Source organism: Microtus oregoni, unplaced genomic scaffold (genome assembly GCF_018167655.1).
Source record: "Microtus oregoni isolate MIOR12 unplaced genomic scaffold, Mior012 000027F_ref0000203, whole genome shotgun sequence".
Taxonomy (NCBI): domain Eukaryota; kingdom Metazoa; phylum Chordata; class Mammalia; order Rodentia; family Cricetidae; genus Microtus; species Microtus oregoni.
In genome coordinates, this window is record NW_024543086.1 from 2,292,246 (window position 1) to 2,317,430 (window position 25,185).

At 42.5% G+C, this 25,185-nt stretch overlaps 1 protein-coding gene across 1 annotated transcript; it reads right to left on the bottom strand.

Annotated features, from left to right (window-relative positions):
• On the bottom strand, positions 1-22,186 carry LOC121463972 (hepatitis A virus cellular receptor 1 homolog). Its single transcript, XM_041676568.1, has 7 exons — positions 22,138-22,186; positions 19,328-19,666; positions 13,658-13,891; positions 8,247-8,296; positions 4,783-4,894; positions 3,383-3,419; positions 1-115 (listed from the first exon to the last, which is right to left on the bottom strand). Exons 1-7 carry the CDS (start codon positions 22,184-22,186, stop codon positions 1-3), a joined length of 936 nt encoding a protein of 311 aa, XP_041532502.1.
• Positions 22,187-25,185: the final 2,999 nt, after the last annotated feature.

The window sequence follows — 25,185 nt, forward strand, 5'->3', positions numbered from 1 at the left end:
TCAATCTGTAGGGTAAAGACTGTCTTCAATTATGTATACATTGTCTTCAGCTCGGGACCGGAAAACCACTGCATTTTGCAAAGCTCCAATCTTAGAGAAACGAAATGCTACCAGGCTGCAGAGAAAGAGAGAGAGAGAGATGTTGAAGAAAGAACAAGAGGTTACCTTTCAGGTCTAAGCAGAACTTTCAATCATGATGTATGCTCAGGACTCTAGGAGCCCCATTCACAAAACCTCTAACCACACAGGACCCTCCTATCCTATTAGGTCATAGAAAAGTTTATTTAATAGATAGCTGAAGAATAGGTTTTTAAGAGAGAGAGAGAGAGAGAGAGAGAGAGAGAGAGAGAGAAGTAGCTCATATTGGAATCCTTCAAGATACTAATGTAATAAAACACATAAGTTGAAGATCAAGACAGAGAGATATCTTTTCATCAACATGAGGTACCTAAGCAGAATGTTCGTTTTGGAACTGGGCTAGATGACTTGTGTGTTTACTTTGCACTGTGATGCTTTCAAAAGACTAAGGAGAGCCTGGTTGCCTGAGTGCCATCCCTGGAGCCCAGAGAAAAGGCAAAAGGAAAGAGCCTGCTCCACGGTGTTGTCCTCCACATACATACATCATGCTCACAGTGATACAAAGTTTCCTTTGTTTAAAAAGAAAGAGTTTTGAAGCTTGCATGGCATCTAACCCTCTAACATTAAGCAGGGAGTAGAAAGCATGTCAAGTCACAAAGCAGTTGTAGCTGCTGGTCTGGGGCACAATTTCAAGGCTACTGTATGCCACACATGCGCAGACACTGCATGCACACAAACAGCAGGAACTGCACTGGAAGGAATTTGGGGAGAGCACAGCAGGTCTTTTCACTTCCCCTATCCTGGCAGCTGTGGGAGGGGCTTCCCTGGGAGAGCTCATTCTATACCCATGATCATCAGGGTGGGCACAGTGGACTGATACTTGAGCTTCTAGATGTCATGGGGGAGCAAACCAGAGAAGAAAACAGACTAAGTCAGGGATGATGCTTTGACAGTGGGGTTTTGTCATTTGTGGTCATTTCTACCACTGAAATGTAGAACCGAAATGAGTATCTCCAGTCGGCCACATAGGAATGAACACCTGTGCTGAGAATTACACAGGACGAGAGAGAGCAAGCTCCACTCTGCCTGGACAGTCACACATGAAGGGAAACAGTGTAGGGTCAGGACATTCATGAGTCATCTTGATATAGCTGACAGAAAAAGTCATGAGAAAACGCCTAGAATCTTTTATGTATTGGTTAGTGGGGTTTTGTGGTTTGCTTTTTTGCTTTTTAATTATATTTTATTTATTTATTCATTCATTCATTCATTCATTCACTTATATTCATTTGCTTGTGACAGGGTCTCACTATTTTTTTTCCTGGCTATCTTGTGACTTCTTCAAAGACCAGACTAACCTGAAATCATAGAGACCCACTTGCCTCTGCCTGCTGTGTTGGCATTAAAGGGGTGAGCCACTACACCTGGCCTTATTTATTTTTTGACAGTGTTGCTAGAAGTCTGGGCTGGAACTAAACTTATAGCCCTCCTGCATTTACTTACTGAGTGTGGAAATAACAGGTGTGTGCCCCCTCACCCGACTTCTCCCCTCTTCTTTATGTGCTGTGTTTTCTCCAATATTTTCTTTTAAATTAAAAGTGATTAAAAAGTAACTTTGGGGACTGAAGAGTTGATCAGCAGTTAAGGATGCTTGTTGTACAAACCAGAGAACCAGAGTTCAGATGTTGCCTTAGGTAACAGGTAGAACATATCCTGCATGCCTGTAACCCAGCACTGAGGGAGAGACAGACAGGAGGATCGCTCGGGCTCTGGCTATTGCGAAAGCAAGCAATGTGAACTGCAGGTCCCAGGGGCACTCTGTATCAAAGCAGAGAGTGAGAGATAGAGGAGGACGCTCACTGCCCTCCTCTGGCCTCCATGTATGTGTTCTTGCACACTCTCATCCCTGTCTTCTCCATGTCCCTGTCCCCTGTTTCTGCCCCACCTCTACCTATCCTACCCTTATCTTTCTCACATTCAAAATAAAAAAAAATGTGAAATCAATGTTTCAAAAAGATGCCTTATCAATACAGAAACAAAAATTATGGACTAAAATAATGTTGTGTTCTTCCAACTCTAAGGGATGGCTCCTTTTTCTTTTTCAGAAAGAGTTAGTGTTAGTTTGCTTTATATTATTTTATTTACCAGTTAGATCTATATGCATGGGCTCCTGAGGTTGAGGCCAGTGTAGTGTGACCTCATATTTACAGACTTGTTTTTAATCAATAGGATGAGACTAATTATTGTTTCTACCTTATAGATTTATTACTGTGAAGGGAAGAAGTGACTGAGAAGAAAAAGCTAACTGTATCAGGAACTTCTAATGGACTGGCTCAAGACCCAGTCTGTGGCTTGATTCTTATGCTTAACATAGACATAGGTAAGTCTATGGATAACAGACTGAAGGACATGGAGTTTTTGCTGAAATACATACATAGCCCTGTGTACATCCAATCTTTAGCCAATTGAAGAAAATTACATGGCTGTAGACTAAGGCAGATAACACTGGAGAGAATAAAAGAGCCCCAAGTACAGTAAACAAGACAAGAGCAGTGAAGCCTGGCAAAGCAGACACCAGTGTAGTGAGTGGAGGGGACTGATGTGGAGATACTGGCCATTCGCAGTTCTGTCGCACTCCCGGCAGACTCAGAAATAATCTTCCTCTAAATTTTATGCTCCCTTGGGTCTTCCTCAAACACCTCACCACCTAAGCACATCATTCCCTGCACACTTCCCCCAAAGCACCTAAAAGGACTTTTGTACTAGACTATATGCTCTGTCATACATTTTATCAGTTTATAATAAAAATAAATACTTGATGAAAGAAGACACTGAAGGAAACAAGAGTGGATCGAAGTAACTCCTTCAATACCAGCTCCAGGGAGCAAAGCCCACAATTAATCCAGTGTCTACCTATAAGAGATTAGAATCAACAGGTCTTCTGTTTCTGTCATACCATAAATCAGGGAAATACAGAATACAGATAATACCTTTGAGAAATGAGGATAATAAGAAAGGGACTCATTAAAATTTATTTTGGGATACAACCTACAGAATGGAGGCCAGCCATTGTGGAACACACCTGAAATCCCAGAGTGAAAGACTCAGAGGCAGGAGGATTGCGAGTTCCAGCCTGGCCTAGCTACATAGCAAGTTCCAGGCCAGTCTGGACTACATAGTGAGCCCTGTCTCAAATCAACCAACCCAGCAATGAATCAATTAGTAGAGAACGATTTAGTACAAAAGAGAGCATATTCCCAAGACTGTTGTTCAAAAAGATTCAACACAATCTATGCCACATTACCTTAGAGACTGCGACTTGTTTCTCGCACAGATGTACCCTATATTGGGGTGGGAGGAGGTGGGAGAAGATGAAGAGAAAATTGCACATGTCATCAGAGACACTCATGACACTTTCCCCTAAACAAGGATGTTGTCCTATTTTTGATTGAACCGTCCTCGGGTAACTTTGGGTAATTCCTTCTGTCCCCCACAGGAAGGATTGTCTGCCCCTTCGCTGTCTGGTGTATTCACCCACGTGACCTAATGTACTAGAGTGAAAGGGACTTTGTTCACTGAGACAAACAAAAAGTCTCAATTTTTTTTTCCTAATGAACTGCCAGAGAACAAACCCATAAGGCAAAAATAAACAACTTTGGATTAAGGAAGGGAAGACACTTGTGGTATTTTACTCAATTTCTATGTAATTTTCCCTTTCAGACATGATCTGATATGTAGCCCAGGCTAGCCACAGACCTTAAGGATGCTGGTATCATAGGCACATGACACTGCCACCACCTTAAATAATCATTTTGGATAAACAACTTTTAAATGATTAGAGGGAACCATCTGAAATCTGACAGGCATATCCTTATTCCCCATTTGCCATGAAGCAGGTTAGTAACGGGCTCATGCATGGAGTTTTTTAAAGCCCATGGCTGAAGTTCATTGACTTCACAGAGAGAAACACTGTGTACAGCTGTACAGCTCATGGAAACAGCATGTAGGCCTGGGTGCCACCTTCAAATTGTCCATTCCAGCATTAGTCAGGGGGCTTCCCACCAATGTCTCATTTGCCTCTTCTACTAAGTATATTACAGAATATTCAACAGTATCATTATGGGAAACAAACAAGATTCCAAGGGTAGAACAGGAGAGAACACATCAAAGGTGTTTTAGTGATTTAAAAAAAAAAACCAAACCTATCAGAAATCTCTTGTGCGGTAATATTTAATTTTTTATGGAGAATATAATGATTTTATTTTTGATGGCAATGACTGAAAAACAAGAGGCAGGGTTAGGAACTACAGTGTTGGTGAGGACTGCAGCCTATTCTTGTGAGCCCAGCACTGGGATGTTCGAGGCCAGAGGATCTGGATGTTGGGGGCCAGTCTCAGCTACCTAGTAAGGCCAATACCAGTATGGAGTACATGAGATCACATGTACAGAACACGAATCTTTGGAGACACAGTAGCAATGGTTCAAGGTCACTGAGCAGAGCACTCACCAAGCATCAGAAATCAGTCACAGAGCTCTTTACATCCTAACACATTCCTTGGGGAGGAGAGGGTTTAACATGAGAGCCTTAGCTCTGGGGATACACAGGCCATGTGAACTCAAAGCCCCTGTTGCATGTACAGATGCTTAAAGAAAGACAGAGAACCCTAGCTCTCCTTCCTTGGGGACAGCTGTGACATGACTTACTGGTGATAACCACGGTGCTCACAAGCAGCAACAACAGCAGGACAGCAATGGGGATGCTGATATAGAAGCCGCTAGTCATGTTCTTCTGTGCCTTCCTCGAAGGGATCAATTCCTAAGGAAACAATAAATAAAATAACAGTAGAAATAAATAAACAGCAGTAAACACAAGAGACACCAAGTAAGAGGAACAGAAAACATATGCTCGACATTAACCTAGACTCTGGGTTCTAGAAATTCATCTTTGCTTGCCTGTGGCTAGTCTGGAATATGCAGGAAGACCCAAGGATCTGAGGTGGTAATGGGCACTGGAACTCTGAGACAATGTGAAATCAGTGTCTTTGGTGATGATGGAAACTATGGTGGTCTATGTTGCTCGAGGTGATTACCTCGAGGTAGATGCCTCAGCAAAATTCTAATCATGTACTTAATGTGGGTTCATACATCATGTATATGATTATGTCTGCCTTAATAGTCAAAAGGTATTTCCTAAATGTATCATCTTATGGTATTTAAAAAATAGATCATTTCTTAGTTAACTTGCTCTCAGTGTGCTCAGGTCTTAGCCTGGCCCTTCATCACAGACCCTACTTGTCCTGTATATGCAACTCAAGATTCCATACAAATAATAGCAAATGATCAGCATGGAAGTATATACACACAGACAAACTTGGCAGGTTATATTAAAGTTTTTAGGAATATATTTATATATTAAATATGAATATATGTAATATATAGTACATAGCATATACAGTTAATCGTTATATGTATGAATAATTACATATATTATTATATTATATATAATGTACAATGATATATAACATATTATATATGAGTTAATATATTTTATATATATATTAAAAATTAAAGAAACAGAGACCATGAATTATAAAGAAAGCAAGAAGAGAGTATATGGAAGGGTTTGGAGGGGGCTGAGAAAAAAAGAAAACAATACAAGTATATCCAATAACTTTCTAAAAATAGTAGAAAGACTCTATTTATGGCTGCAGCCCGATTACTACCGTGTGATCAGACAGAAATGCAGAATCTCCCTAGTGCCCTGGTGCAGGTGATCAGGGATCAGCACACACTGGAATAAACAGGAGATAGGCTGGGCAACAGGTGAGACCCCTCTAATAACTTGGCACTAATCTACTAGCCCTAAACAGAGCCCATGGATGGTTTAACTGTACGAAAAGGGAGATCAGAGACCAAGTCTTTGCCCGTGTGTGAGCCTCGTCTCTGTATTCAAAATTCAGGTTCCTTTGCTCTGTTTAGTCAGAGAGAGCAGGGACAAGGTAGTTAAGCTGTGTGAGCACTGTCTCTACGTCCTCAAACAGCATGTTCACTGGGTTCTCAGGAAAGGGATTCTCAGGTATTCTTGACAAACATTGTGGGAAATACAGACGAAAATAAGTTTTGCTTGTTATTCTGACATCATCTCCTGATCCCAGGCTGTTCTGAACCTCACTAATTGACAATGACCTCGAACCTCTGGCCCTCCTTCCCTAATCTCCTGAGAGCTTGGACTGCACATGTGTCTACTGTGCCCACAGAGCATTTACTTCAGAACATGTTCCTGATTGTGAATGGCAGCAATGCTTATCTTTTTTCATTTATCTTCACAGATTTTGTTCAACCTTTTAATGAAACAGAGTCCATGAAGTTGATCTCCTGGTTCCAGATGTAAACTACCATTGATAGCCCTGAGGATGTACACCTTACTTCCAGGAACTGAGAGGTGGAAGCAGGAGGGTCAGGAGTTCCATATTCTTCCCAGATACATAGCAAGGTCAAGACCAGCCTGAGCTCCATGGGATTTTGCCTCAAACAAACAAACAATACCCTGAAAACAAAACTGTGTGCTGTTGTACATTGGTTTCAATGCACCTAGGGACAACTTCGCATCTTCAGAGTCCAGATTCTACTACAGCTTATTCTCAATTTAACTCCAAGTTATTCCTCCGTGCTGCTAAGCATGACCGTTTCTCAGGTAACCGAGGGCAAGAACAACCTTGATATGCAGCGCTGTTTTGTTTTACACAGAGTCATAAATCTGCTCCCTAGCAACACGTACTTACTGGTGTCTGATATTTAACTAGGTATATACACAGATTCTTCCCATAACTGCCAGACCACTGGGTGCTAATGTCAATTAAGTCATTATATTTTTAGTGTCAGGATGAGCACGTGACACAGGCCTGTAATCCCAGTACTCAGTAGGCTGAGACAGGGAGATTATGAATTCGAGGCCAGTCTGAGTTATAGAATGAAATCATGTCTCAAAGAATGGGGGCAGTTGGTGGGATTCATTCACACAATTTCAATTCATAAAAGACAGAGGCAGAAGGGTCAGAAGTTCAAGATCATCATTAGCTATGCAGTATGTTCAAAAAAAAAAAAGAGAGAAACTTTCTTTCAGCTTGGTGGTAGTGGCACACGCCTTTAATCCCTACAGTCAGGAGGCAGAAGCAGGGAGGTTCTCTGTGAGTTCCAGGCCAGCCTGGTCTACAGAGTGAGTGAGTTCCAGGACAGGCTCTAAAAGCTCCAGAGATACCCTGTCTCAGAAAACCAAAGAAAAACAAACTTACTTTCAGTCTTTATGTTATGTTCTGTCAATAGGTATAAGTGTCTTTGGCCATTTGGCCCTGTGGAGATATGTCCAGATATGCAGAGAGTGTCTTGAAGTGTCTTGTTGTTGCTTGATGGTTTTTGGCAGTTCAAGCCCAGGGCTTTGCACACGCTAACAAGGGTGCTGCTACTTCCAATAGCCATATAATTCTCACAACCCCTATCTGGCTGTTTACTTACCTCAATCATGAATTTTTTTTTCTGTGCTAATTATATACATTAAAACAAACCTTGTTTCTTCCTGGAACCCAAACAATTCTATTGATAAATTTACTTTGACTATTTGTAGAGATAGAACTCTGTCAAGAATTCTGGAAGCAGGGTGCCTTGAATTTTTCTCAAGCTTAGCATACAGAAACTCCAGGAAGAATCATGCAAAATCTAAAATGTCTGAGGACTTAATAGCTCATGTGGAGATTTGTGTATGGAAAAAAATATCACTAATGGGGTCTACAGAGAATGGTCAATGGGCAGAAAAGCAATATAGGGGCAGTAAATGAAATCTTGAATTTAAACAGTCTATGTAAGAACCATATTCTTTTTAATTTTTTTATTTTTATACATTTATATGTTCATTCTTCTACAGTTTTGAGGCACCACCTCACTATTTAGCCCAAGTTGCCTAATGGCTGGCTTCAAACTTCTGATATCATTAATTAACTTCCTGAATCCTAAGACTAAGGAAGGAGCCAATATATCTGATTCGTGACTTTTCTTCATTTTTTTTAATGCGACTATCTGTAAACTAATTTTATAGACAAAATCTTTAAGTACAAATTGTTTCCTGAAAAAACATAGAAGCAAATACAGCTAATAAATTAGAGGAATATGCTTACAGTGTAATTATTCCAAGAGTCGTCTGACGATATCACAGTGTTATTCCAATCTGTTCAACAAGAGAGAAAATTAATTATAAATACAAGAATTTAGATGTTTTTACTATAACTGTAAATATTACCCACAATGCCAATGTGTCTTTTCCATGTAAGGGTGGGATTTAATTTTGGACAACAAATTTTGAACATTTACGTGTTTGAAGTGTATTTAAAATGTCTATTTTATATAACAAGGAATCTTTTATTTTCATTGTTTCTATGTATTTATCAATGAAACAGAGTCCTCTTTCCACTGATGTCTGGCATATATGAGGTTTGTAACATCCTGACAAGGAGCCCCTTAGTTACATTTTACAGATGTATAAGAAGACATCAGATGACAATATATTTCAGATTTTAGCGAATGGCAGACATCTCTGCTGTCAGTGTACACGCAGTGCCCACACAATGAGCGGAAACACTACCAGTCTATGGGAGTCCCCAACAACGGCCAAAGCTGACATTGTCCAGCACTAATAAAGTTGAATGACTCATAGCCCCTCTCGTTCTCACTGTACTGTGTTTACATTTTACTCTCTGTGAGAGCCCTTACAAGAAGCCACAGGCAATGACTAGGTGTAGGCAGCATCTATAGTCTGGGCTCTGTTTGTGAGCTAGGCCCTTAAGTAAGACCTTGCAGGAACAAGAGGAAGTGATTCAGTAAGGTGAAGCCGAATCAGAGAAAACTTGAACTCAGTCCTGACCATATTCATTAGCAAAGGGACCTCATAATCCAGGTGCTGCAATAAGCACTTAGGAATGCACGCATGGGCACTCAGCACTGTCGGAAACATGGGCGATGTTATTATTGTTATGTGATGGAAGGAGCAGGGAGCAGGGCCATGAACACTGTGGAGTTGACTTTAGAAATATCGTACCGCTTGTGTAATGAGGATAACATTCAACAACTTCTCCAAAGAAGTGTGCCTAGAATAGGGGACAAATGGAAAGGTATTTGTGTCTCCAAGGGGAAGTAAAGAGTTTCCCCAATCTAGCGGTGACATAAATTACCATAAACTAATGAAATGGGATGGTGCATAAGGTTCCTAGCAGGCACATCTATGAAAGGCAGGTGTGGCCCATGTGACACCCAAATCCCTTTCGATTCTAATATTTCTTGCTTTTGCAGAATGTTCACCAAGGGAGAGATTCCAAGAGCACAGTAAGGACTCACCAGGAGCCTCAAGTTACAAGGCCAAAATGCCAGAAGTCTCAAGGAAACCAGGAACCCAGGTGCAGCTGTTCCTGCTCACCCAGCAAAGCTCTCCTCTGAGCAGGGTTAGGTGACATGGCCTTACAGAGCCTGAACCCGCTCCTTCCTTCTTCTTCACACCTGGGAACAGTGGCAGACAGCGGCTCCTGCTGCCTTTTGTTTGGATCTAGTTTCATTTTGTTTTTCTGCCTGGAAACAGTTCACACTAAGGATTTCCCTCTCAACATCCAGAGGTCACCATTACCTAATCCTTCCTGGTTCTGTGGGTAAAATTGTGACTTTAAATTAACTAGAGTCCAGGAAAGCCTAGGAAAAGGTAAGCCACATATATGAGACCACAGAGAAGCAGCTTCTGAGAATATTGAGTCACTCTCATACTCTCTCTCACACACACACACACACACACACACACACACACACACACACACACACACAAGAATCCTGCAGGACTGGCTCTGTTAGGAGGTACCTCAAGTGTGGGTCAGCTCTGCACCACAAAAGGCAGCATGTGGCAGTCTCAACTGACCCCTGTTGATACCGTGGAGCTGACTGAGAAAGATGGCAGAGCCCAGCATCTCCACAGCTGATCAAGCAGCACATGCCACTACACTTTTAAGGAGAAGAAGTATAAGACCCAACCAGAGTGTGGACGGTGGGACAAAGTGTACCGAGTGAGTGAGGATCAGTGCTCAGCGCTGCAAGTCTATGTGGTGCTGCTGTTCGTATACTCAACCCACCTTAGTCCACTTGGGTTGTTATTCCAAAACTGCTTAGAATGAGTAAATTATAAACAAAAGAAATGCATTGGTCATAGTTCTAAAGGCTGGGAAGTCCCAGATCCAGACACGAGCTGACTGGGTAGCTGCTGAGGGCTCCTTTGTTTAGAGATGATACTTCTTGTGTGTCCCCAAGGGAAGAAAAGGGAAACAGGCCCACCAGTCCTCTCACAAAGGATCTAACACTGTGCACGAAGAACATCTTACTTTTATATCCTAATCACCTTCCAGATGACCATTTAATTTTTTTAAGGTTATAAAATGTTTTTAATAATTGCTAGAATAAATAGTACAGAAAATCTGTAGGGGCAGAGAACAGAGCAATACCATCAGACAATATGGCTAGCAGACATTTACACAAAATCCACCCGACAACAGAAAAACACTTTCATGCTAAAAAATACACAGAATATCACTCCACAAGTTAGGGGCAGAAGGAAACTGCTTCCCCATAAGAAAATTATGTAAGGAAAAAAAAAACCAAAAAAAAATCACACTTCATGGTAAAAGAATGGAAGCTTCTCTTTTAAGACTGATATCTAGAAAGAATGGTCATTTTCATATCTAATAACATAATCACAAGTCACCAGTCAATTTATAAGAAAAAGCAAGAACAAACGGTTTCTAAACTTAAAATGAAGTAAATTTTTTTGTTTTCCATATAGTATGATCCCATATACAAACTCTAAATGTTCTATTAGTGTGTGTGTGTGGCATGAATTAGAACCAATAAACACACTCAGTAATTAGCAATAATCTACCATTCGTTTCATATCTGTATATGAGAAAAAGGATTGAGAGCAGGACCTCAAAACCAATATTTTTACCTCAATGTCTATTGCAGCAATATGTGCAGTAGCCAAAAGGTAGAAGTTGCCCAAACAAGCACGGATGGATTAATGGTCTCAATTACATAAAAGTTCAAATACTTTATCAGATCATATAGGCCTGAAAATCTTATTAGTACAGATTACCATTTGTTTGGCCTTTTTCTTGTACGTTTCTATTGTTTCAGAACTAATTCATTTTCTTGAAATTTCTAAACTTTGTGCTATATAATTTTCTTTATTCTCCTCTTTTAAAATCGTGACAGTACCTGCATTGCATCTTCTTGCTCGTCCCTAGTTGGTTCTCTGTAACCGGGCTGCTATGATCCATCGGATGTGTAACATTATCACTTTGCAGTCTCTAGAAGGACTCACTTTTGGCTGTTCTCAGCTTCTTCACGGACTGCTCACAGTGTGTTCCTAAAGCTTCCCCCTTATGCTTACTGTTTTCTTCCCTCACTACTGTAAGCGACCAGATAAAGCTTTTTGGACATTGAGACCTTCCCAAGGTAGCAGCATCACACTGGTGATGGTTTCCACACACAGTCTGCCTTGTGCTGTGGAATTCTCCTCTCTCTATATCTATCTATCTATCTATCTATCCATCCATCCATCCATCCATCCATCCATCTATCTATCTATCTTGCTTGCTTGCTTTCTTTCTATCTATCTCGAGGTTGATTGATTGAGTGACTGAGACAAGATCTCTTATCCTCCAACCATTCCTTTACTAAGAGTAATTTCCAATATTTTCTAACTCATCTTCCGTTGCTCACAAAAGGCTTCCACATGGAACACTCTAGTGCAGCCTGTGTTTCCCTTTCCTTCCTGGAGTCACTACTTTGTTCCCACCAATAGCTCACTTCACATGCAGAGCTGAGCTCTTGCCTCTCCAGGAGTCCTCTCAATGCTTCCCTTTTCAGAACAGGAGAGGATCTTAAAGTAAGTTGGTTATGGCCTGACAGGAATTCCTAAATCTGGGTTTCCTCATGGGCCCCTCAGTGTCTTTTAGGATCCTCACTACAACCTGATCCTTACATTTGCACGACACCCTCCTGCTCTGCTCTACCTTCCTGTTTCGCCTTGGCGCTCAAACATTTAAGAGGATGTGACTGTCTTTCTGAACTAATAACAGGGCAACACAAATGTCAGGCAGTCACACTTTACCCAATTCAGTTCTTGATACAATACATCATGAACTTAACTTTCTTCCCCAGCCTGGGTCCCTTTCTCCCCTATTCTTACAACCCCCTCCCCATATTCCATGAACAGTGTCTGGGGCACCAGGATGAGCACAGGAAGTGGATGTGAGGAAACACATCCTCATCTGAGAGCAGCTAGAGCGTCTGCCTTCTCCCTGGACTTTCAACCCTCAAGTGCAATTCTTTAGGAAATTCACAATAGAAAAATAAGATTACACTAACACTAGGCATGTGGCCCAGTCCTTCAGGGTCCTCCTGTTTGAAATTACCTGAAGGCCAGCGAGAGGAGAGGGAAATCTATACCTCCTGTCATATTACCCTAACAACAAAAACGAAAAGCTCTGTGACATCTTCTCTTGGCAGAATTCAGTGCTACCCCGGGAGAAGGGCAGCTTTTAGGAAGCCTTGGGAATCCCTCTAAGAGCTCTCTTTTCACTCCCAGATAAAGGTGTGAACCTATGCTTGCCTTCAGGATGATAATTTGAAACATGAACTGTATGGTCTTGCTCTAAAACTTGAGCATGTTAAATCATGTCCTAAAATGTTGAATTTGATATTTGTGTTTTATCCTTAAAAGGACATACATTGGACTTTTCAGGCTACATGAATAAACGGAGAGCTCCTTAAGCAAACCTTTAAAAGGCATCCATTGCTCTTTGGAAGGATGGTGTATGATGTCTTTTCAGTGAGGATGCAAAAACAGCACAAACCCTCCAAATATCCCTGCTCATGACCTGGGAGTCAGAAGAACCAGCTTCCAACTCAAGGGACCAGGGACAGAGTCTGAGCCACTCTCTGTTTTCATGACTTCCACTATGAACTGTCAGTTCTTGTCACTATGAAAGAGGGACAGATCACAGCTATACAGGACATAATTGTCAGAGAGGAACTGCATCATAGAGCATGGAGCATGCTGCCTGATATTCAGGAAATGCTAAATGCCATCATCCCTGAACTATGGTTTCATCTGGATGGCCCAGTTTCAGGATGGATGTCAAGGGTCAAGAGTCTCCCTACCCTGAGTCTAATTCTCAGTTGGTCCTTAGACTTTCAGCACAAAGTCAGGTTCAACTGATCCAGATTCCATCAGCTTTCCTAGATCAGTGATCCACCTAAGTCTGGCTCGAGTGAATCCCAGGGAACAGAGAGATGGTGTCCTCTATCTTGAAGCTCTTACACAGCAGAGGGTGAATACAACTTAAGACTGGAAAATTACAGGCTTTGTGAGGCTATTGTTGGGACACAGCTAAGAACCTCTTCACCTATATTATACTTCTGACTTGATTCAGTGTCTGTGTGTTCTACATAACCCTTATAAGAAGAACTCTGGGTCCTGAATCACTTTGAGTTTTACCTGGTGTGTGAGTCTGCGTGTGTGCTGGTGTTGTAGGAGTAGAGGTGGAGACTCTGGGTGATGCTGGTATATGTGTGGGTCCTGTTGACAGAGTCGTGGGTCTTCCTGTAGCTGTGGGTCTCCCTGTAGTTGTGGGTCTTCCTGAAGTTGTGGGTCTTCCTGCGGTTGTGGGTCTCCCTGTAGTTGTGGGTCTTCCTGTTATTGTGGGTCTTGTTGGAGGACTTGTGGAAATTTCTGGATTCGGAAATCAAGATGAAACAAGGACGAGTCAACAAGAAGAGAGAAGAGCTTATGTTGTAGTTGTAGCACCAGTGAGAGGCTCCCCACCAAGGCTCCTCTCCTGAACACACATCTTTGTCACTGACCAACAAGGACAGGGTAGAGCAGGGCAACGGAGACAGCTCCCCAATAGGAGACAAATGCATTGACAACATGGACATGAGAACAGAGCCCATTTCTAAGGGCACAGTTTATAAATGTCAGATGTCAGGTCCTCTGATCTCTCAGCATCTCTGAGACTGAGAGGGTACAGGGGACTAGGACTTCTCTCAGTGATGACTGACTTCACCCACAGTTTCCAGGTGCAGCATGTTCCCTTCAGTCAGTCCTGAGAGGACACAGAATACAGCCCAGCATCTTAGCACACATACCCCACACAAATCCCAACACAAATGGGATTTTCACATTTGGGTCGAGAGCAGACATTGACTTCTATGGTTTCTTCTAATCTAAGAGAGACAAGCTGAATACCTCTTATCCAAAAATGCTTGGTACCCAGAGTTTAAGAATTTAAGTCTTCCTGAACAATTTGGAATATCTGGAATATAAATAACACCTTATATGTCGGGCTTAGATATAAACATGGATTGATGTAGCATTCATAGAACTACGCATTACACATACAGACCTTAAAAGATAACTTTATAAACTGTGAATGATGCTGCATGTGATAGTTTCACGGCATTGAATTATCCAGGTGTATTATCAAGTCTGTGCTCAAAAAGATCCAGATTTTAGAGCACTGTAGACTTTTGATGTTTGGGTTAGCCAGGTTCAACCTATGATTCACAAATCAACAGCATCTCAAGTGCTGTAAGCCTCCAAGCAGCTGTTGATGGTCTCAGAGTGCAAGGTTCTAAGACAGGAACTAAGGCAAAGTGGTGCTGGCATCACAGTCAGGCAGAACTCAAACTGTCTGTGTCAGCAGACAGGCCATCCCTGTAAGTTATCTCCCTCGATCTTAACACTGTTAACTACAAAACAAGACCTCAACAATGAGTAATAATTGCTCTGAAAACTCTTCTTTATGTGGGATACTCTTCTAATTACTCAATCCACTGTGTGTTTATCTTTAAATAAAGAAAACCTATAGTGTTCCTACAAAGTGCAGGGAGGTGGGTGTGGAGCATCCCCCCTAAATTCAATACATTTATTTATTCATTTATTTGTGTGTTCATAAGATGTCACAAATGTGGATGTCAGGGGATAACTCTGCAGAGTCTGTTCTCTCCTTCCACCATGTGGGCCCAGGGGTTGAACTCAGGTTACCAAGCTTAGCCCTGGGCACCTTTCCCCACTGAGCCAGCTCACTGACTCTCAGGCCACTTTTATGTAGAGGGTCAGATGTAAGTGTTTTTGTTTCAGGAACATTAAAAATGGGTGCTCAGGAGCAAGCCCTCCTGTCAATCATTTTGAAAGTCATTGCTGACAACATAGCAAGGAGTGGGTGTGGCTGTGCTGCAGGAAATCTATTCACACCAGCAAGTGGGTCTATTACAAACCTGGCCTGGTTAGTTCGCTGAGACAGTCTAATGTGTGGGTAGAGGCTTGAGCACAATACAAACCCTCCCTAGAGAGTGAAAATCTCCGAAGGAGAGAACAGCAAGCACAGGAACAATCTTTCTGAAGATCACTATGAGAACAACCAGGAAAGATTCAACAGATTAGGAGCTATGGTACACTTGCTCTGGGGAATTATTCTCCCAAGTAGTGGAAAAGTCCAAAGGAGCCAATAAGGGTCCTAGGACAGGGGGATACGTCTTCCACTGTGTTAAATCATGAGAAAATGTCGACTTGTCTGTTAAAGGATGAAGCAGAGTTGGTGGATCACTTATAGACTCACTCAAATAGTGACTTTGTAAGCACTGACCTGTTAACAAATTTCTAAATTCATAAAACCTTCAATTAATGAACTGAAATTAATAATGTTATGCTATGATGCCATGCCCATCCTTCTTCTGGTGCTGGGGATATAACCCCAGGGTTAAAGGCAGGAATGTGTGATAGACAAATGTCTTCCCAAACTACAACTGTAATTGTTTAAGTAAAATGCTTGCAGGATCCCCAAGTGGCTGCAGTGGACAGCGAGGCCATGAGACCATACTGCAGGACTCCAAAGTGGTGGCAGGCAGCAGTCAGCAGGTCCCGAGAGTAGCCAGTCCCAGACAGGGATGGAACATTTCCCCAAGTGGCTGCAGTGGGCCATGAGTCACAGGCAGGGAGCCGCGTGGTAGTGAGAGACTTCAATGGGACAGCCAGTCCCACAAGGGGAGATAGACAGATGGGGAAGCCATGAGACCATGCTGCAGGTCTCTGAAGGCACCTGGTCCTGGGCAAGAAGTCATGCAGCAAACAAGAGACAGAGACATGGATAGGCACACCATGCAGAGTGAGGTTGGATATTTATTTAGTGGGTTATGGAGGAGAAAGGGGAGAAGGGATGAAGAGAGAGAGGGGGGGAAGCACTTAGGCTGGAAGATGAAGATTAGCTTGCCTCCATGGAAGGGGGAGGGAGTGGGCGTGGTTTATCTCTTAAAGAGACAGAGCAGACCAGTACAACAATAGCCCTTATTTCCTTATTTGTTTATTATATTTGCAGTTCTAGGAGCAGAAGCCAAGGCTCTGTCATGCTAGACAAATTTCTACACATCCCCTAAGGGAGTTGTTTTATAAGAGAACTCTTTCTTACTCCCCTCCCCTGCCTCAGGTCTGTCACCTCTCTCTTTCTCTCCCCCCCCCTTGTGTGTGTGTGTGTGTGTGTGTGTGTGTGTGTGTGTGTGAATGTGGGTTTGTTCTCTTGTGAGTGAGTACCCTTGGAGGCCAGAGTCATTAAACTTCATCTAGGTAAATAATATAATTTCACACCTGTGATAGGTACTTGGAACCTTAAGTCTCTTTCCCATTGCTGTCTCTATATATCATTCTCTGCATATCCTGCCTCAAAAATCAAACAAAGGAAAGAAGGAAGGAAGGAAGGACGGAAGGAAGGAAGGAAGGAAGGAAGGAAGGACAGAGGGAGGGAGGGAAGGCAGGAAAGAATGAAGAGGGAGAGGCAGGGAGGAAGGGATGAAGGAAGAAAATGTAATGAGTCTAGATTTGGGGCTTTCATGAACTTCTTACTCTTAGAACATGGGCTTGAATCTTTAGACCAGATCCCATAGTCTGAATAGGTCAAGCTCCACCTCCTCACTGCTCTGTGAAGCAGCTAAGAAACTCTATTATGTGCCCTAACAGCTCCTCCAGATTATTGGACCTAACCAAGATCTGAAGCCCCATACTCTGTCACTTATGCTATGGTGAACCAAATCACATGACAGGAAACTTCCCTCCTGAATGAAAAAGAGGAAAGGAAGATATGACTACTCCTACCTATGGTGGAAGAGATGGTTTATCATAGATATGAGGAAGAAAACAGACAGAGGCACCCTGAAGGTTCCAGAGTGAACTGAACTGGCCATGTGAGGAGAGTGGAAAGACAGGAGCCAAGATTGGTGACCAATAGGTCAAGAACCCCAAAGGGCCTGTGTAGTCAAAATGGCTGGGTTATATAGGGAAGAGCAGCTGGGGGAAGGGCAGCCCAGCCGAGTCCCTGGGCTAGAGAATTGAGAGTAGGGGTGGGGTGCACCAGGTACTGGCCTTGCTGAGAAAAAAGTAGCCAGTGTCTGCTTTGATATGTTAGTAAAGACCTTAGTTACCCTTTACCCTGGGACCTAGCACGTAGAACTGCCACCACTAAAAGATTATAACAAGCCATACTTTCCCCTTGCTCTGGGGACCAGCCTGAGACTCCTCAGGGGGAATGCTGAGAGGATTATTTTGCAGGCTGCTCTGTGAGGAGGATCCTCTGTCTGCCTTGCCATTCCAGTAATGGCAACTATCTCTAGTCCTCCTTATTCCCATCTCCCTCCCACATTCCTGCTCTTAATGAAGCTCCTTTCCAGGTTGTAAAGAGAAGTCCTTGCTTTCCTGGAAGCCTCTTCATACCCCATCAAGGAATGAAGTTGATTGTATCATTTCTGTCTAATGCTCTCCCTCCCAGCTGGAGATCTGATCTCAGCTTTTAGGCCTCCTCATTCGAAGAAAGCTCATTGGACGGAATTGTGTGTCAGCGTCTTTTACAGCTGTTGCTCATGCTATTACACCACCCAGTGACCATGAACAGATATTGGAGGGAATACTCTTCTATCAAGGCATTTCCATTGTTCAAGCAACACATTGTGTAAAATGATATGATGTGATTTCAAAGGCCCAAGGCAGGGCAGACAAGGAATATAACTCTCCACCTATACATATATGGGGCCTGTGTAGGGTTTGGCCACCGACAGGATCAATAAAGACCAGCCAGGAAGTAGGCCTGAGCTACCATTTACCATAAGACCACATCTGTCTCCAGGAAAGACCACAAATTGAGACCATCTAGGCACCACCCAGGAACGTCCAAGGGGATGTTCTAACATTCCAAAAGAAATACCTAAACTTCCAACCATTGTGGATGAGATCGCCAAAGGTCCCTTAGTCCAACACACGCCCATCGCCTTTCACCAAGACACCCCTAGACAAATGTCAGCCAGTGAGGGGTCCTGAATCTTATAAATCCCCCCACCCCAAGCTCTGCCACAATAAAACCCCCACTTCAACTGAACTCCAGACTCTCCATTCTTGTACTGCTATGTTGGACACATAGAGGGTTCTAGATTGAGCTTGAAAAAAGGCTCTTAGCTTTTGCATGTGGATTCAGATTCCTTGGTGGTCTTTGGGAGACTCCATAAACTGGGCATAACAGTCTGTGCTCAGCAAAATCAGCTGACCCTTGTGGAAGCCAGCTCATCAGTGCAGCAGCTCCCTGCGTGGCCTGCTTTTCAGGTGAGAACCCTAGTGCTTTTACTGTGTTGAGAATGGGTGATTTAACGTTCTAAGATATAACCACAGAAAAGAGGCAATTCTTAAAATCACATACTTTCATCTTAAAGCTCCCCACTGTGTTTCAGGAAGGAGATGAATGCAGTTTCAATGACCAACAAGACTTTCCCAAGTACAGTTAGGACATGAATCCCGATTTAGGTCTTGAATTAAGATTCATTTTAGGACTTCACCTAAGCAAATAAAAGTTGTTCAGTGCCTCTAAGGAGAATATTTAAGGCTGGGTTTGGTGGCACATGCCTGTGTTCACAACACTGAAGACAGAGGCAGGAGGATGAGGAGAGCATGGCCATCAGAGGATAGCCTGAAATACAGGAGAGCTGGTCTTTACACAATTCAAAAACAAGTGCTTAATCAAACATGTTCATAAGAACTTTGTGTTTCTTTGTTCTGGAAAGAGAACAAATTATTAGCAAACAGAGGACACAGCTTACTTACAAGAACTAAGGAAAGAAAACAAAGAAAGCTTACCTGGCTTGATTTCCAATGAAAAGGTCACTTTGAGATCATTGAACCATCCAGGGACCTCCACGCGACAACAATACAGACCACCGTCACTCGGGACAGCATTCTCTATTGTCAAGGACACGTTTCCTCCTGAAATATTCCCCTTTAGCTGGTATCTGCTGCTCCTCTGATAGGTGACGCGGTATCCATTGGTCCAGATAAGTGTGTTGGTACAATGAGAAGACGGACATGCCCCTTGGCCCCAGCACGTGGTAAAGATTCCACCACGTGTTGAGTAAGTACACGGCAGTGTGACAGGGTGACCTACTACCCCCTTCACTACTTCATAAGAATCCACAGCACCTGTGATGTAAGAAGGGGGGAGAGGGGAGGAAATGGAGAGTTAGTATCCAACATGTTCCCAAAATTTTGCTGTTGTTCTTAGGAAAAATTACGGGGAGGATGGGCTGCAGTCCTTCTTTTTTATTGTTTTGTTTCACTATTTTATTGGTTTGGTTTGATTTTTTGTGGGTAGGCATAAAAGGAAATGACAACTTAATGTTTGTGGTTGTTATCCTTTGGTTTTCTGAGCCAGGATCTCACTTTGTAGCCTTGGCTGACCTGGAACTTGCTGCATGAACCAGGCTGACTTCAAACTCTCAGAGCTCTGCTGCCTCTACCTCCCCAATCCTATGATTAAATGTCCAGTTTTACTGCTTGAATTTGAAGACTGTAAACATTTTTGTATATTCTTCCTCAGTGTGATCATTTAATGGATACATTTGTGAGTAAAACAACTTATCTGTGGCATGATATTCACTCACTCTTCTTCTTCTTCTTCTTCTTCTTCTTCTTCTTCTTCTTCTTCTTCTTCTTCTGCTGCTGCTGCTGCTGCTGCTGCTGCTGCTTCTTCTGCTTCTTCTTCTTAGTGTGTGTTTATTTTGGAGACAGGGTCTTTCTCTATGCCTCATGCTGGCTCAAAAATTACAATCCTCCCACCTCTGCCTCCTGAGTGTGTGGTACTTAGCGTATGCCACTAAGATCAGCTCAAATGTTTCATTTTTGAACATTTTTAAGCATTATTTCAGTAAATAAAGTGGGTAATTCTTGTAAACCTAGAACTCAAGAGTAAATGAGAAACTCCCTTGTATACCCAGAACTTATTTGTATTCCTAGAACTTATTTGTGTACCCAAAACTCGCTTGTAGTACCAGAGCTTGGGAGGTAGAGGGAGGAAAATGAGGAATTCAAGGACAACTTCAGATAATAATAAATTCAAGACAGGCCTAGATTTTGGAGACCCTCTCTCAAACTATCCCTTCTTCTTCCTCCATACTGCTAAGACAACAAAATCACTAAATCTCCCCCACCTCTGATCAAAGAGCAGAGCCAGGGCTTTGGAACAGCAGCGTTGGCTTCAATCAGAACTTTAGTAACATCAAAGTCAATATTCAGGAAGGGTTTTAGAAAAACACGTGGAGAGACAAGCGGTGATGGTGCACACCTTTAATCCCAGCACTCAGGAGGCTGAGGCAGGTGGATCTTTGTGAGTTCAAGAACTGGAGACCAGCCTGGCTTACAGAGTGAGTTCCGGGACTGGCTCCATAGCCAAGGAGAAACCCAGTCTCAAAACAAACAAACAAACAAACAAAAAAGGAAAACCACCCAGGAGGGACTGTACATTATTCTGAACTTTATGATTAGCCCTTCACAAGAAAAAAAAACAAAAACTAGTAAAGACAGAGGTCCCTTCTTATAAGTTGATGACATTCTAGAACTTGAGCAAAACCCACTTATAAAATAAGACCACACAGCTGAAGAATATGCAACCAGTACCTTAAAGATGCAATTTTAAAAACTGAAATAATTACATATAATTTTTGTGGAATGATGGAATAGAATTTCCAATACCAACAGCTTCAAAAGTTGCCTTTAAAGCAACTCTGAGGGCTGAAGATGGAGTTCCATGCTATAGTGCTTGGGCTAGCCCATGCTAGCCCCTCTGTTGGATTGCAGCACTGGAAACAAATAAGCTAACAGAAGTACAAAACAATGAACTATGATATTCTCTAACTAATCACTTATCTGCGAGCCTAGGATGAGAGTCTGGGACATGATCCAAGAAAGCACAGTCCTAACTGCATAAAATGAGCGTATTCCTTCCTGAAGCATACATTACTTGATTTGTCAAATACCTTGTTTCGGATCACAAACAAAATACATACTATTTTCATTAAGTCATAGGAATAAATTTGATCTCTCACCAGTGATCTCAGCTCTTAGGAGAATCTCAGATCTAGAGACAGGAGGATTAGAAGTTTGAGGTGATCCTCAGCTAGCTATGGAATCAGAGGCCAGCCTGGATTAACTTAGAACCTGCCTCAAAGACAATTATGGTGGTCCTTCTTTCCTTCCTCCCATAGAAAGCTTTGAATTAGAACGTTTTTAAGATAAATAATTTCAAATGGTTTAAACAAGCAAAAATGCACAAAGAAATGGAAAGAAGGCTGATTTTGATTAGCCATCCTGCATGGAAAGCACTGTTTCTGATTTTTTTATTAGCCATTGACTATCACATGTATGCATGTGCACTTAGCCCATACTTGTGTATCACATGCATGCATATGTTCCTGCCCCTTGCCTGACATGTTCTTGGGGATCATGTTTATCTAGCCATAAGTTTTGAAATTCATACAGGTGGAGCAAGTTCTTTGGAGCTATAATTTACCTGATTCTCTGCTCATTACATAACCCATAATCAAAAAGCCCAAGGATGATCATCTCTCCTGTCACTCTAGCCTCCTTAGCATCCCCCAGCTCATCCACTCACTTACCTGGGAGAAGAAGTATGAGGCCAGAAATGAAGACTTGAGGCTGCATCATGGTGCTGACCTGGAGGACAAGGAGAAGATGCTCTGGTTGCTGTGGCACTCAGCACGCTGTACCCAGGCAGGTCTGCATTCTGACTGTGACTCACACAGGCCTCTCTGCCAGGGACCCTGTCCTCCCCAACACCCTCTTCTTTCCTGGTCCTTCCTCACATACAGCCAGCAATCTCACTTCTCTGGTCATGACATAAATAAGGCAGCAAGTAGAGAAAACTGGAGGCAGAGATGAGAGTGTGTTCTCTTGGTAGAACTCTAAGCAGAGACCAGCCCTCTAATGGCAAAGACAGACTTGCCTCTCAGTGAACACAGAGCTGTTTCTGCCTAGCAGATAAAGGAGCTGGTCCCTGAATCTCAACCACCTTAATCACTAGCAAGATGTCCTGAGCCAGAATGCTGCTGCACATGGTATCTGAGACAACATTTTCCTGGGGAACGTCTAGAGACACACAGAAAAACACTGAGTACAGATCCAAACCTTCCATTCACAGAGCCCCTCCATGCCTAGATTTCCTCCTAGGTAAAATAGCACTAATGTTTGCTCAGATTTGGAGAATCTGCTGTTAAAGGAGACAATGGGTTACTTACTCACCGGCACCAAATCCTCATGGAACTCCTTAGACAACTACTTTTAAACCCAATTATGGAGGATGTTACGTGTATTCAGATTTCAATATCCGGATTTAAACGTTTGCCTCTTAATTGGTAAACCATAAAAACATGAGTAAGCCTGCCTGGTACTTCATTAACTCCATTTCTAGTCAGAAGAATCCATGACTTCCTCTCAGAGAGGAAAGTGTGTCCTGTTACCAGTCTTCCAGATGGAAATAGCTTTCACGAATCTTCCATGAGCTCAGCATCTTCAGGCCTGGGGCCCTGCACTACTACACTAACAGCGCCTGTTCTTAGAAGAGATCAGAAAACTAATGCTGCAAAATGCTGGCCAAACAATGATTGTAATGAACGTCTCAAGTGTCTTATTTTTTATGGCAAGATAACTCCAGAACACATAAAACCAACATGAGACACAACTATCTTACTTTTTTATCATGGTTCCAACCGTCCTGTCCCTTTAGAGTTCTATTGAGGAAGGGCGGTGAATTTGGGCATTCACTGTCTCACACAGATGGCTACCCTTCTTGACACAAACTATCACTGAGCCATCTCTCAGGGTGTCCTATGACCTACTTGCTCATAAAATGAAGCAAAAAGATGTGGATGGTTAATAGCTTTCCAGGTTCCCGAAGGAAACCTTCTCCACATTCTGAATTCAACTGAGTAGCTAGGGGAGTTCTACAATGGAGTAAGTGCCTTCTTTGCTGATGGCTGGAAATCCTTTCATTTTCTGTCTTTATATGCTTAAGAAGAACATACTAGAGGCCACCAAATTTTGAACTGTAGTTTACTGTAAAAGCCACACCTGTGAAGATACTGCAGGGAGACTTTGGAAGGATGGAAAGTTGTAATTCAAGAGCCTTAATAGCATAAATTCTTTCTGTCCTTCTCAGTGGCCATTTACTACCAACCTCTGCATCTCTGCTTACATACTTGTGACAATCAGGAACAACTTCTGGAATGTATTGTTACATTTTCACACAACTTCCACCAATTCTATAGCTAAGAATTATAGAACACTTATAGAACACCAAAAATCTTGAGAAGAGATCCCTGTGTTCTCTTGTGTCCCATCTGCCTGATGTCCCCACCAGGATCCTTGGTAAATGCACCAATTTATGACTTCCTTTTGTCCTGGGTCTATAAAAATTCATGTAACCCCTCCACAGTGGAGCATGAAATTCATGATAAAACAATCTGTGCCTCGCTCACTAAAAATTGGATCACAATAATCCCTATTTCCTTTGAAATAAAAGCAGCATTCTTCTAATTCACTAAAGATTACATCTAAATAGTTCTTGTATCAGGCAGTGCATGAGCTTGCCAGGGGACACACACACAGTCAGAGGACAACTATGGGTAGCTGGTTCTCTCCTTCTAAATGCAGGTCGTGGGTGTTGAACTCAGGATTGGTGACAAGCACCTTTATCTACTGAGGCATCTGTGTGCTCAAGGGCAGCATTTTGCACTGTCAAAAGCTAGGAGAACCAATGCTAAAGTGGCCCACACAGAATTAAACCATGCCTCCTTCATTTGAAAGGCAACATGTTATAATGCTAGATTTCCTATAACCTAGGACCAGGCCAAATCCCAATGTCCATAAGAAGGATTTTTGAAAAGATTTTTATTTCAATACAGTTACCATTAATAAGCTAAGGATAGGGGAGTATGATTCAGCACAATAGGGATGTAAAGTATCTAGAACTGTGCAAGCAACTCACCACAGGAAAGTAAGCAACCAACAAATAAATTCGCAATGAGACAGCTGTAAATGTGTAATCAGAACATGTCAATGTGTAATCAGACCATGTCACATCCCCCTGACAGCCCTACTTCAGCTCTCTCAAGGACAAGAAACTCAATTCTTTAACCAGAGTTTTTGCAAATGTCCTGATTATCTAGTCCCTGCCTAAGGCTCAAATTTGCTTCCCTGACCTCCTGTGCCACAGTCACATGGGCTTTCTTTCTAATTCATCTCCTAAGGTCATTGCCCAGGTGATGCTCTGCCTGGGCTCTTCTTTTACCCCACAATTTTCACTTTTTCTTCCCTCCTACTCAACCCTGCTTAAAAGTCTGTCTGGACCATTCCCTGTGAACTACGAGATTCCACATGAACCAGTCTGAAGTAGCCTTCTCGTCCCTCTCAGATCTGGGTTGCTCATTGCTGTCAAGTTCCTATTTCTCTGAATATCCATTAGTATAGGTGTGATGGCCTGGTTTCTGCATCTTTTCCCTCCTGGCCAGTCCTACCAAGTGGAATCTTTGTTATCGTCTTTTCGTTGTTTTAGCAGAGCTGACATGAGTTTATTAACGAAAAGCAAAAAGGGGTTCCTAAGAGTAGAGGAGCCCCCAAACTGAGGAATACTGGAGTACTCTAGAACT

Coding starts and splice junctions, on each gene's coding strand:
- LOC121463972 (XM_041676568.1), bottom strand. CDS start 22,186: ATGATGCAGCCTCAAGTCTTCATTTCTGGCCTCATACTTCTTCTCCCA. Junction 13,892..19,327: donor TTCATTGGAAATCAAGCCAG/GTAAGCTTTCTT, acceptor TTCCGAATCCAG/AAATTTCCACAAGTCCTCCA. Junction 8,297..13,657: donor CACGCAGACTCACACACCAG/GTAAAACTCAAA, acceptor CTTGTTGAACAG/ATTGGAATAACACTGTGATA.